The sequence below is a fragment of the Canis lupus genome, chromosome 13 (genome assembly GCF_048164855.1).
Source record: "Canis lupus baileyi chromosome 13, mCanLup2.hap1, whole genome shotgun sequence".
Taxonomy (NCBI): domain Eukaryota; kingdom Metazoa; phylum Chordata; class Mammalia; order Carnivora; family Canidae; genus Canis; species Canis lupus.
Genome location: NC_132850.1, coordinates 11732714 through 11746078, shown reverse-complemented (window position 1 = coordinate 11746078; position 13365 = coordinate 11732714). Strand labels below are relative to the sequence as shown.

Below are 13365 nucleotides of genomic sequence, written 5' to 3'. Positions count from 1 at the left end.
AATCATTGTGTAATGATTCTGCTTACAAATGATCTCATTTTCAACATGAAAGTATTTAATAAGCAGCTTTGTGATTCCTAACACATGCTTAAAGAACTGATTCTAAAATTTCTAATTTCTCAAGAGGCACCTGGGTGGCTCAGTTAGTTGAGTGTCAGACCCTGATTTTGGTCCAGGTTATGATCTCAAGGTCCTCAGACTGAGCCCTACATCAGGCTCTACACTCAATAGGGGGTCTGCTTGAAGATTCTCTCTCCTTCTGCTCCTCCCCCTGCTTGCTCTCTCTTTCTCTCCCTCAAGTAAATAAATCTTAAAAAAATAAAAATAAAATTCTTCATTTCTTAAATTCTGAGTTAGCAGTCCTTTAGCCAATGATGGAACCACAGAAGTCCACTAATAAACTCAAAAGAAAAAAAGGCACACAATAAAAAAGTATTAAACCTGAAGGATTAAATTATATTCACAGCCACTACTGTGCCACCTCTATCTCACCCAGCTCCATCTGAAGGAGAAGGGGGGTAAGTAAGTCTCCCATAAAGCAGAATGCCTGCAAATCCACCAGTGCTAAAGCACTGAGGAAGCAACTGGATATAAAAGCTGCTAGCGAGAATGTACTCTCTATTGGAGGGGCGAAGAAACCTAATTGTTACAGGCCTGGTACTGTGGTATTCAGTGAAATTAGAAGTTATCAGAAGTCTGCTGAACTTTCTGATTCGCAAACTTCCTTTCCAGTGGCTGGTGTAATAAATTACTCAGGACTTCAAAACGGATCTGTGCCTCTGGAGTGCAGGTATTGGTGGTTTGCAGGAAGCAAGTGAAGCCTATCTGGTGGGCCTTTCTGAAAACATCAATGGGTGTGCTATCCATGCCAAATGTGTAACAATTATGCCAAAAGCTAGTATGCTGCACATACGGAGAATGTGCTTAAGAATACACTATGATGGAAAACATTTCATTCTTTAATAAATAGAATTTCTCTTCTTCCTGTTATTGTTAATTGAGAATGTTACAAAGGTTTTTCCATCGGGTCAAAAGATACCTAAGCATATGACTGCAAGTGGAAAAATAGGGGACACAAATCAGGTATTGGCAGTTTTTCCATTTTCATTTGTGTGTGAATTTTTAATATAAATGCAGGGACATAAAGCATTAATGCAAGTCAAAATATTTCAGTAAACAAGTTTCAGCAGTTCAACTTTATAACAAGAATGATAAATAAACCTGTTAAATTTTTCTGCACAATGCAAACATTTGGATTTTTTTAAAACAAGTAAACTTCGTATTGATGGCTTAACTAAATGGTGTCTGTAGCATTTTTATCATACAGTAGATCCTTTCCATTCACTATACTTTTCTGAGTTGTCCTACATGCAAGTACATGTTTTTACTGTTGTCTTTCTGTGCCATTCCTATAAGTTTTCTATTAAAATACATTAAACTATTAAAAATTAAAAACAAAAACAGAAGGACTTTTCTTCCTTTCTATAAGTATTATTAAAACTTGGAATTTTAAAACCTACATATATTCAAATTGTCTGCATTATAATAAATGAGGTGTCTAGGCATAATTCAGTGTTAAAATTATTTCTACTCTCTGGAAACCAAGAGCGTCCTTGTTAAAGTGTAAAATGAGATTTCGCCTACTTGCAACTCCTTGTTCTCACAGCTGAACTGTCACAGCATGAAAACATTCCCCTACTGGTGCAGCTTTAGATACCTATTTCCCTGGTGAAAGAGTGCAAAAGGAACTGAAAGAGTTATTGACAATTCATACAGTATCCCATACCCCATTAGAGTACAACTACAAGCAAAGAAAATATTTCAACTCTGAAGGGAGATGGGACAACAATGTTTTAAATGATTGTTGGCTTCACTGAGAAGCATTGAAAATGTCAAAAGAGTGTAGTCTATCAAGTTGGTAAGAGACTCAAGATTATTCAAGAATCTAATTATAAGAAGTCTATTTCTTTGTCCTGTTTGCTAAGTCAAAGGTTAATGAGAGTACGCTAAAGAAAACATCTCCTGTGTTATTGCAAAAAATTTCTCATGCAACATAAAAATGTAAATGAAGAAAGCATTTTAATCTAGTTCTCTCCATTAACTTTTTAAAAAATAGCTTTTGAGGTATAATTTACATTCCATAAAATTTACTCATTTTTAAGTGTTCAATGATTTTTATCAAATTTAGAGTTATGCAACCTCGTCACAATCTAATTTTAGAACACTTGCATCATCTCAAATCCATTAAATTCTTGATCTAAGATATTCCCATAAATTCATGGAAGCCACCAGTATCTAAAGTTACTATATATTCAAAGCCACACAAATATCTGCAATTGAGCAGGAAAAGTGCAAACTAACCTCACTTTTAATGACCTTTATAATCAATCCTCTACTCTGGCACTGGGAAGAAGATGTTCAGGTGCTTTCTCTGAAAGTTAAACCATTCTAAGTATTAAGTTATGGCACACTGTCTTGGAAAGAAATTAATTATATTTTTGTTGGTAACACATTTCAGGCTGTTTACACAGCTGACATTTCTCAGCTGTACCCAATTCATGCCCTAAGCTGTGAGGACGATCTTGTTTTGTAGCAGATGCCTCCACTTGAGTGATTTAAATAAGTAAAAAACACCAGTGCCTGCAACAATATAGATTACAAGCACCAGATTTATGAGTTTTTATAATCCTAATGAAAGAAAGGTTTCATGACATTTCTTTGGCTGGGATCTCCTTAGAAGACTACAGTTATAAGCCATTTTTGCCAAAACCTAAATACTGGAGCTAGTGGATCTGCTATGGCACCAGTTAAAGGCAGCCTGGCCCTAAACATCTTTGTTGTATCAAATCATGCAGCTCAAGGCAACATCCTGCCAATGTGGCAACATTTGCTCTGGGGAGGTGTGGGCAGGCATCACTTCACAGGTTCTGGGACAAGGTGCAAATATGAATAATGAGGCAAAAAGAATCAAGTCTCTTAATGGAGATTCCCGCTTGTGTTAGCTGTGACTTAGATACAGTACCAGGCAGTATTATAGTCTCGAATATGGTGAGTTTAAGCTGCTTTCCATATTCTCCTATAGGGAATGAAATTCCATTAGAACTCTGGTAAAAAATTAAATGTTCTAACAATCATTAAAACATGGGCCTCATAAAAGACTGTCAACTCAGTTTAATTTTTTAACACCTAAAACGTATAAGGCACAATGCTGCAAAAGAATTCAGCACTGAATTTTTCACTAAGTTTACTTATCACTCTTGGAACTTGCATCTGAAAAGCTTATTTCAATCTGGCATCTTCAAGTATGGGGTCTCAAAGTTTTTGAAACCCTATGAAGTCTCACATTTCTGGACTAAATCACCTTATGTTCTTAAAATTATTTTTGCTTTAAACTTTGTATTATAGGAAATTTCAAATATATACAAAAGTTGAGAAAACAGTATAATAAATTGAATTTACACATCATCCAGCTTTGACAATTATCAACACATGGCTAATATGGATTTGCCTATCTACTTACTGTACCAACTCCACATGTTATTTTTTTCCACAAGTTATTCTGAAGCAAATCTCAAATTCCATTTCATTTATATAACCCAGCCAATTCTTGCATGTGATACTTACGTGAGCTAGTATTATGTTAATATTAATTGTAATAGTGACTCATTTATTGAGTGTCTACTATGAGCCAGGTACAATATATACATGTTATGTGTATATATATACATAAACACTAATCATCCGCATAACAGTACTGCAAATTAGTGAGATAACTAAAGCTCAGAGATTTTAAATGACATGCTCAGATCTTATTTTCTTCTATTAATGTTATTATTTCTTGTAGCAGATTATTAGACAATGCTAAGAACATTTCTGGTTTCTCCACGTCTCCCCAGATAAACAGAAGGCTATCATTTATGAACATTATTCTTATTTTTGTAAAAATAAATGTAGCACATTTTCTGTCACATGTGTAAAGTTTTTTCCAACAGGGAAAAAAAAAAATCCAAACTAAAACCAACAACCACAGCCCTGCCAGTTAGCCATGGACAACCAGCCAATAATCCTAATGATTTACTATATCAACATTAAGATCAGTTGCTTAGAAATAAATGTGCCTATACATAAATAATTTTTTTCCTGAAAGGTTCACTTAAAAAAAAAAATGTTCCTCTATCTTCTGATTATTTTTAAAGTTTTATAACCTATAATGCATTTTCCAAAAGCACAGTGTTTAAATCGTGGAGTAATTTAGACACAGATATCATCTACATAAATTGTTTAAAAATGTTTCTATCTTCCATAAAATGTATCACAGTTATGCTGAAAGAGAATGAGTAATTATTATCCAGATAGAAACATAGTATTTACTAGAAAATACAAAAAGGTAATTCACTTCTTAGCTATAATCGTATGTGGGTGTTTATTATTAAAAGGTGTTCACAAAGTCTCAATTTCTTTTTAGCCCTATTTATTACAAACAGTGGACTTAATGTCAACATTCTTGAAACATTCTCAATTTTTCCTTTTTTTTTTTTTCTTTTAAAGGGTATCTAGTTAGAAAAAGATTATGGGTAAAAGTGGCCAAAATATAATTTCAGCTGGCCTCCTTATATGATAAAATTATTCTTTCTTGGAAAAGAATAATCACTGCAAACAGAGAAGAGATAGGAAAGGTTTCAAAATTTATAATAGGATAATCATTGTAAATAGATTTAACAATAGGTAAATATGACAGACTAAATCTTTTCTCTAGCTTTTAATGGTGATGAAAATTATGGGTATATTTAAGAAGAGCCATTAATATTTCTGTAAAAATTAACTTTTTAAAAAGGTATCAACTGACTATGGGAAATGTAGTTTTAAAATTAAATCTAATGATTAGGTTGATTTTGAGACATTTATAATTTAGGGAAAAAAAATTTTGTCCTTGGGATATTTCACTAGGAACGTCTAAATATATTCTTCCCATCAAGGAAAAAAATTAAGTGAAAGCAAGCAATATCAAACTCCTGATATTGATACTACATTATTACCAAAAGAATGTTGATATACTTGGTTTATGATATCTGCTTTGCAAGTGAATTCAAATTATCACAACTCCTTATTTTCACATTATTTGATTTATAAGGTTCTTTCAATGGAGCATTCAACACATTTGATTCTGCTTATTATCAGAGCCAATTAGACTGAAAGTGGCAAAAGAGAGAAGAGAATAAAAAACTGATAACTCAACTGTCACTTACCGAGTCATCTGTGGCAGAAGTTGGCCAGCCCTCCCATAATTGATGGCGAACGGGGATACTCGTAAGGTCATACACATTTCTCTTTACCTACACAAAGAAAAAGCACAATTAAAATAAGGTTTCCATATGACTTAGGATCATTGCCACTTACATGATGTATTTCCTTTTCCTTTTCTCTTCTGGATTTGAAACCAAAATTTGAAACTCGGAAAACAAAAGTCAGAAAAATTTTGTGAAAAATTCTAAACCAAATTTGAAAGCAGAGATCCTCAATGAAGGCTAGATGAAATGAAGGTTCAAGAAACATCTCCCTCTACCGATTGTTTTTATATTCCGGGATGACTTTAAGCTTCTTTTCAGTCAGAAATCTTTAGGTACACAGTTCATCTATGATAGACTATAATTATAAATGTTAATAATCTATTAAGTTTTTAAATGACTCAAGATGTGCAATAAACAAAAGATGTACCTCAAGTTTCTATGTGGGAGAGAGAGAAGATGGTAGTTTTTGTTTGTTTTGTTTCATTTTTTGGAGAGGGCAGGAGGAAAAGCCTGAAACTATATTATTTGCTGTAAGTTTCAAAGATATAAAAACTTAATAAAGCAGCACAAGATTATTTCTTTGATATTACTCTAAATTAAAAATTATTTCAACAGATTATTAGCTAAAAACCATCTGTTAACATACTATTTAGGCTCTTCCTGAAAATAGAGTAATGATACCTTTCAAAATACTGTTAAAGATGAAAAACTACTACTCTCAACCAGCAACATTATACCTTTCATTTTAAAAGGACAGGAGGCAAGTAATTTCTCCAAATAAAGTGTTGGAAGGTTAAACTCTATGTTACCCAGTAATTAAGAGGTGTCATATCTGTCTTCAGCTTTACTTATAAATAGGATACAGAAATTCTATTTCATTCTGAATGTACAAATTTTAAAAAATAACAAGTCCTATGAATTGAGAGATCACTCATCTTAAACTAACTCTTCCGGTTAGTTACAGGATTACCCTTGACTGTAACAAGTAAAGCTAATATTGAAATGTTGCACATAATCCGTTCTATGATGCCACTTCGATATGGAAAACAAGCAGTATTCATTCATGTTTTAAAAATGCAGAATCCTAAAGTATCATGTTGTCCAATTACAGCATCTTGTATCACATTACTGTTTATTAGACATAAACACATCTAAGTTATCCTTCCAGTGAAACAGAGATATATATTCACTGTGGAAAAGGAAAAGAAGAAAAGAAAAGAAAGAAAAGAAAAGAAAAGAAAAGAAAAGAAAAGAAAAGAGAAAAGAAAAGAAAAGAAAAGAAGAAAAAAGAAAACAAAACAAAACATGGAACTCAATCTATTTTTTATCTCTAATGTACACCTGTGAAAAAAGACTAAGTAAGTGAGAACTGAGGAGCTTGGGGGCATGGCTTGATCCCCACTCAATTCAAACAAACAGCTTTTCTTCAGAGGGTCTTAGCAAGGGCCAGTCTACCATGCAGTATTTTGTTTATGGTCAGTTTTATTAAGTTTGGAAATTTTCATTAATTATTACCAACTCAACAATTTAACCAAATGCAGAGGGCAAACTTCTGACCACTTCCACTAGCCAAACTACTCTGTCATGCTAAACACTAGTGCTCTTAAGGAGAAAAGTGTTCCATAAACTCAAAGCATTATATTAATAAAAGAAAGGGAAAGGTCAGAAAAGGGAGTATGAGGAGACTTTAGGTCTCAACAAAAAAATTCCCTTGAATTATGTTGAATTATGTTGTCAAGATATACCCAAGCTTCATCGGCTATTTTTTGGGGTGAAAAAAGAAAGGCAAGACAAATATTTACATCTGTTAGAAAGGTGGCAAGCCTACCCCAGCCTTGAAGAGTATATACAAATACTATGTGTTGGGTATATAAACAAATAACTCTGGAGTGGGATTCTTTAAATTCCACCTTAATTCCAAAACACAACAATATGGTATTATGAAATAAACAGTATTTTTCTTCTTCCATTAACTCATCTGCAACTGCACTGAATTGAATAACATTCCTGTGCTATTCTAAGCCTGAAAAGCATGTTCTGGCTATAGTGTTATGTTGGTATAAAGCACAACGCCAGACTGATGTGCTGAACAAAAGTGATCAAAGTTAGAGTAATGTTAGCCATTGCACAAGTATTTGGCTTCATTGTTCTTCCCAGAATGACATCTGTTAAGCAACTTGTCATAGAATAAACTGGTTAATGGGGACAGAACTTGGCTGAGACAGTACAACGTAAAGCATATTAGGCAAAGCAATTGGCTAATGTTGGATTGTTCCAATGGAAAAACTAAATTGACAGTTTCTGAGATTAAGTGAAAAGAATCGTGTGTTAAACCACAATCACTAAACAACAATTTAGGTGAAAACAAACTAGTCTTTCAAAAATAATTCTATATTTTATCAATGCTGTAACCATAGGCATATTTTACCATCATATGAAAGACAGATAAGTGACACAATAGCAAAAGTACAAAATGAGTGATGGTTTTACTGATGGAGATATTCAAATTCCATTATCTTCATTGACAGTTTTACTTAATTAAAATTTTACGTCACAATCTTGCAGAGAAGGAAAAAATCCCAAATGTACACAAAAGTAAAAATGATTCTTTTAAAAAATTAGTATTGTAGGAAACCTGAATAACAAAATATAGCTGTGTATAAAATGATGCAGATGAATTTAAGGTCATCATGAATCAAATGAAGAATAAAGAGAGGGAAGAAGGAAGGAGAAACAGAAAGAAGACTGAGATGCTGGGAGGAGAAAGGTAGGATTAAAGGGAAGAAAGAAGGCGAAAGGGGCTGGGCAGGAAGAGAGAGAAACTGAGAGACTGATTTCAGAGATTTGACAGTACTTAAGAGACAGAAAGAACACACACACAGGCTAGTATGTTGTAGCTGGCATGCCCAGCTGCCATTATTGTGCTACTTCTGATGGAGTTTTATCTTCAGAGATTTGTGTTAAACTCCAGTTAAGGACAAGTGGCACTTCATAGGGTAACATTTCCTAAGGGCCTTTTTGTCTTACACATTTTCTTTGATCAGCATTGGTTCAATATCATGCTGAATCTTTCAACTCTGGTTATGCATTAAGCTCTAAATCTATGAGATTTCAGGCTGCTAAACTATGCAAATGTTTCAATTAGTTCCGAAGAAATTTAATAAATGCTTTGATTACCAGTGAACAATAAAGTTATGTTGCAAACTATACTGTATATGGATCAAGCATTCTAGATTAACAACAGACTTTTCAGTTTGTTTTGTAGATTTTCTAAAAGATTAGTTTCAATTCTTCCCATTGCTTCAGATGAGACCATTATTTGTGACTAAGACAAAAAATCATATTAATTTGAAATAGTATAGGATTAATATTACTAATTTATTTGCTTTTTATAATTAATAAACATCTGTTTATTACACTATAATTAACGTAAAAAGCTAAGCAATGCTCTCTACTTCAAACCTCATATTTCCTTATGTGGAATTTTCAGTGATAAACACAGCACTGGGGAAAAGACCATTTTATTATGACCTGTTCAGTATAAAATTATATAAATAAGATCTTCATCTCCAATAAAGGTTTCTTTTAAGTTCCATAAATTTTCAAATGATTTTATTTTTTAAGTTAAATTTTACCAGAATTTCTTGGAAAAAAATTCTTAGGAAGTTATGTTCAAAAGCTAAAAGCTAAATTTTGAGGTTCAGATTAGCCTCAAATGAGTTGTTTATAGCTATTCAAAATGAAATATATATATAAAAAAACTTAGTAGAAACTTGTTAGCCTTAATAAAATCATTCTTTGCATGCTAAATGATGATCAAACTACTGAAAAACATTTCAGGGAACTTTAAATGTCATTTCAGTATTATCCAAGTGAAAGCAGATTCTGACAGTAGAAAAGGCACAAGGTTTGAGGTATTATGGAATAATGAGAGGAGAAACTAGATTTGTAGGCCTAATTTTGCCCTGCTGTTTTGGTGGGCAAGTTGGTGGAATCTCTCTGAGACTTAATTTATTCAGTATTAGAAGAGCATAAAACAAGATCACTTCTGATTTTCAAAATTCTAAAATTCTATGATACTACTGGAGTTAATCATAGAAACAGGAAAAGAAGAGCTAACTGTAACAAGCAAGTAATGTGGGCAAGTTTATAATCATTTAATGTTAGAACATGGAAGAAAAATAGTAGAGTTAATACATCAAAAAGGAAAATTGCAAATAATTTCAGATAAGAAATACAGATTTGTAATGAGCATTAGGTGAATTTTTTTCTTAGATGAGAAAAGTCTTAGCTTTTGCTTTTTATTACACTAAAAAGTCTAAATTTTTTTAAAAGGCTAAATAACAGTTTCCTCTCATGAGTTCTCATTTAAAAATAAAGCTGGTCATGTTGGTTTCTCAAATAACTATTCCATCAACCAAATGTTATCAGTGAGGCTATGGTTTTGCCAGAATACTATTAGCTAAGTGATACAGTTGTAAAGTTCTATTAATTTATGTCAACATCTTTAAAATTTTTGAAATCTGGCTCAGGGCTCTTCATATATCAAACATCTTAATATAGCAAAAAAAAAAAAGAAACAAAATACTTAATTGTCATGGGATTAGAATAGCTATCAGTTTATGAGCATTCTAATTCCTAAATTTTCTGAATTAAGAATACTATGGCAAATTACAACCCTTACTCAAAAGCATCCTGAAACAGACATCTATCTTATTCTCTTACCAATCTTAGAAGAAAAAGGCCTTTGGTCCTATTAGAACCTGAGCTTATCCAAATTTTAATTATATCAAATTCTGAACTCCAAGTACTTCACACTATCAAATGATGCTCTGGCTAGGAGTTTGCTAAATAATAACTGCACTGAACAAATAAGTTTTTGTGTGGGGGTGTTTAAATCAAAATAAGGCATACAGACTAGGCTTCCTTCCAGTTTCCTAGCAATCTTTGGTGTTCTGAAAGGCTTATAGTTAAGAAACCAATCATTCCTGATCCAGACTGGGTTTTGAACACATACTTCATATCTAAGGACTTTCCTTTTTCTTCTTCTTTTTTAAACATATTATATACTCACTGCACTTGCAGATGGATTTGTTTTACTAAGATGCAAGTTAAAACCCTTCTAAAAATCCTTCCTGAACAAAAACACTTGAAACCGGATGGTGCAAGGGGAATGAGAAGGTGGCATCAGTAATCAAATGTTAATTAGCAAGCTTTTTTCCCTCTTCCCTCAGGGCTGGCCTGTGTTGGAGAATTCAAATCAGAAATCAATGCTCCAAGTGTTTAACTATTACTTCTTCTCATTAACCATTTAAAAGACTCAGCAATTCTCTCCTCATAAAAACAGTAACTCAAGACATTTCTTTTTCTCAAATACCATCTTTCCAGAAAACAATGAAGATGTTGTTTGAAGAAAACTATAAAACTGAAGTTGCTTTCAATCAGGCTTTGAACTGACTGTATTCTGCTCTTTAAAACATCTTTTGGCTCTAACTGAATTCTTCATTCCAACAACTGTAACTAAGTTTTGTTCTGTATACCATCCTTAAAAAACTTATTCCACCTCTTACTTGTCAGTAAAGAAGTTTGACAATTGGCATTTTAAGAGATTACTGGGAATGATGACAATAAAGCTAATCAAATATGGAAATGCATTTGAGTGCATATACTTGGAAATGGACTTTAGCAATCCTGAAAACCTGCCAAGGATAAGATTTAATACTGTCATTAGAAACATGAACTAATGATCATAAATTTATTAAAATAAATTCGTATCTTTATCTAAAGGTTAAGCCTAGATTTTAAAAGAGAATTCCTACCGTGCTAGGAAAATGCCTATAGATGAGTAAGGCTGAGTATATTTCACAAATGGAAAGATGCTGAATTTGAAGAGCTTTCTGGAAAAAGATGTTTAGAGAAATTATGCAGTTGCAGAAGTTGAAACCATAAACAACAATAGAATAATTATTTTTCTACAACACGGTTCTCAAAGTGTGGTACCTGGAGTAAAGTATTAATATTTTCTGAAAACTAAAAATGAAAATTTGGAGGACCTGTCCCAGTCCTAGTGTGTTGGAAACTCTGGAGCCTAGCATTCTGTGTTTTAATGAGCTCTTTTGATAATTCTTACTATGCCAAAGTTTAAGAAGCACTGTTTTAGGATGTATGAATCATAGGCTTTTCCAGGTAAGTATGCCTCTCTAGTATATTCATTCTAAAGTTCTTTGAATTTGTGCCTAATGTAGACAATCATTTTTGAGAATAAACGTGATTAATAATGATTTGTTACTGAAATTCTAGACATGCTATAATTTTATTTGAATGACAAAGTGATCATTGTTAGTTTAAGAAATTAATGAGATACCCGACTACCTCTTTACTACAGACTTTATAGCACTGAAATAACTGAGACATTATCATTGAAAATCTGTGTTATTCTTCTGTTTTTCTGTCTTAAGTTTAAGTGCGATTGCTTTCCGGCTATACTATATATTTGGGCAATACAGTAAAACTCCAAATCCACAATAAATGATCTATTGGTCACAATAAAAAAACAAACTTGGAAGATATCTGTATCCATCAGCTGAATTGGAAAATATTCCTAAACATCAGAGAACCATGCTTGAAACAAATGAAAAGCTAAACAGTTTTTTGTTTTGTTTTGTTTTTTTGTCACTCTCTTAGGCAAGCTGGAACAAGACCCAAAGGAAAAATAGCAAGAGGTTAACCTCATTATCAGTCAGTCAAGACCTTGTCCTACAGGGCGATATCTCCTATCTATACTTTATGGAAACAGTAAGAGAGCAAAGTTTTTCCAACTATTTAATGGTCTAATAGATACAAATGTTTTTTAATATCTTCAATGAATATATCAGGTTCCTCAAAATATGCTCTTAAAGTTTCGCTTTTAAAATAAAGTAAATCAATTGATTTAAAATTACTTCCACAACAGAAAATACCAATTAAGTCGAGTCAATCTTAGAAATAACTGAAACAATCATAAGAACATTTTTAGGAGTTTTACTTTAACTTAACCATTTTATAAGGTTCAATTTTATGTATTACTTCAGAGGTTATGTAAATTGAGAAAAACCTGTACATCAGAAATGTTTTGATTTTTAAGTCTGAATTTTAGCAGACAATCTGATATGTCAGAAGCAGTTAATGTATAAGTTAATCTCAAGGATATGTGTAAAACCAAATATTTAAATACAAGGATATTCATTGCACCTTATCTATCATCAGACATATACAAAATTGGCACAATTAATATTCAATAGTAGTATAATTAAATAAATAATTAAATAAACAAAATATACTTCGTCCATTAAAATGCTGATGTAGAACCAGAGTCAGCAAAGCACAGCCCAGAGGCCAAATTTAGTCTGTTATATTTGTAAATAAAGTTGTATTAGAACACCATCACTTCCATTTGTTTATATATGATCTGTGGCTACTTCTGAACTACCATGATGGCAGAGCTGAGTAGTTGTAACAGAGGTTGTATGGCCTGCAAAGCCTAAGATATTTATTATTCAGCCCTTTACAGCAAAAGTTTGCTGTTCTTGATGTAGAAGAATATTTACTAACATTAAAAGTTGGTACATATTAGGGACTCCTGGGTGCCTCAGTGCATGATCCCGGGTCCAGGGATCAAGTCCTGCACTGGGCTCCCTTAGAGGAGCCTGCTTCTCCCTCTGTCTACATCTCAGCCTCTCTGTGTCTCTCGTGAATAAATAAAATCTTAAAAAAAAAAAGTACATATTAAAGAAAAACCAGGTTACAAAATTATGTACATTTCTTCTTGTTATTAAATTACATCTATATATACATATACTTATGTGTATATTATATTATACATTATGTATGTGTGCATACAGAAAAAAGATATATAGTAGAGATAAAATTTGTTCCCTCTGTATCATGGGGTTATGACACATTTTTATTTTCTTTTTATCTTTTCTACATTTTTATTCTGTAATAAGAATTTTGTTTTGTTTTTATTCAAAGTAAACACATGCCCTTTGAGTCAGACAGAACAACCTAGTTTTCATTTCAGCTGTGCTACTAATTATAA

General features: G+C 32.5%; 1 protein-coding gene across 4 annotated transcripts in view; it reads right to left on the bottom strand.

Annotated features, from left to right (window-relative positions):
* The window catches only part of FAF1 (Fas associated factor 1), a 460794-nt gene that overhangs the window by 188294 nt on the left and 259135 nt on the right, over positions 1-13365 (bottom strand). For all 4 annotated transcript variants that reach the window (XM_072772177.1, XM_072772178.1, XM_072772179.1 and 1 more), the window contains one exon: positions 5247-5333. In XM_072772177.1, coding sequence (XP_072628278.1) covers positions 5247-5333 — 87 coding nt within the window. The remainder of the gene's footprint in view (positions 1-5246; positions 5334-13365) is intronic.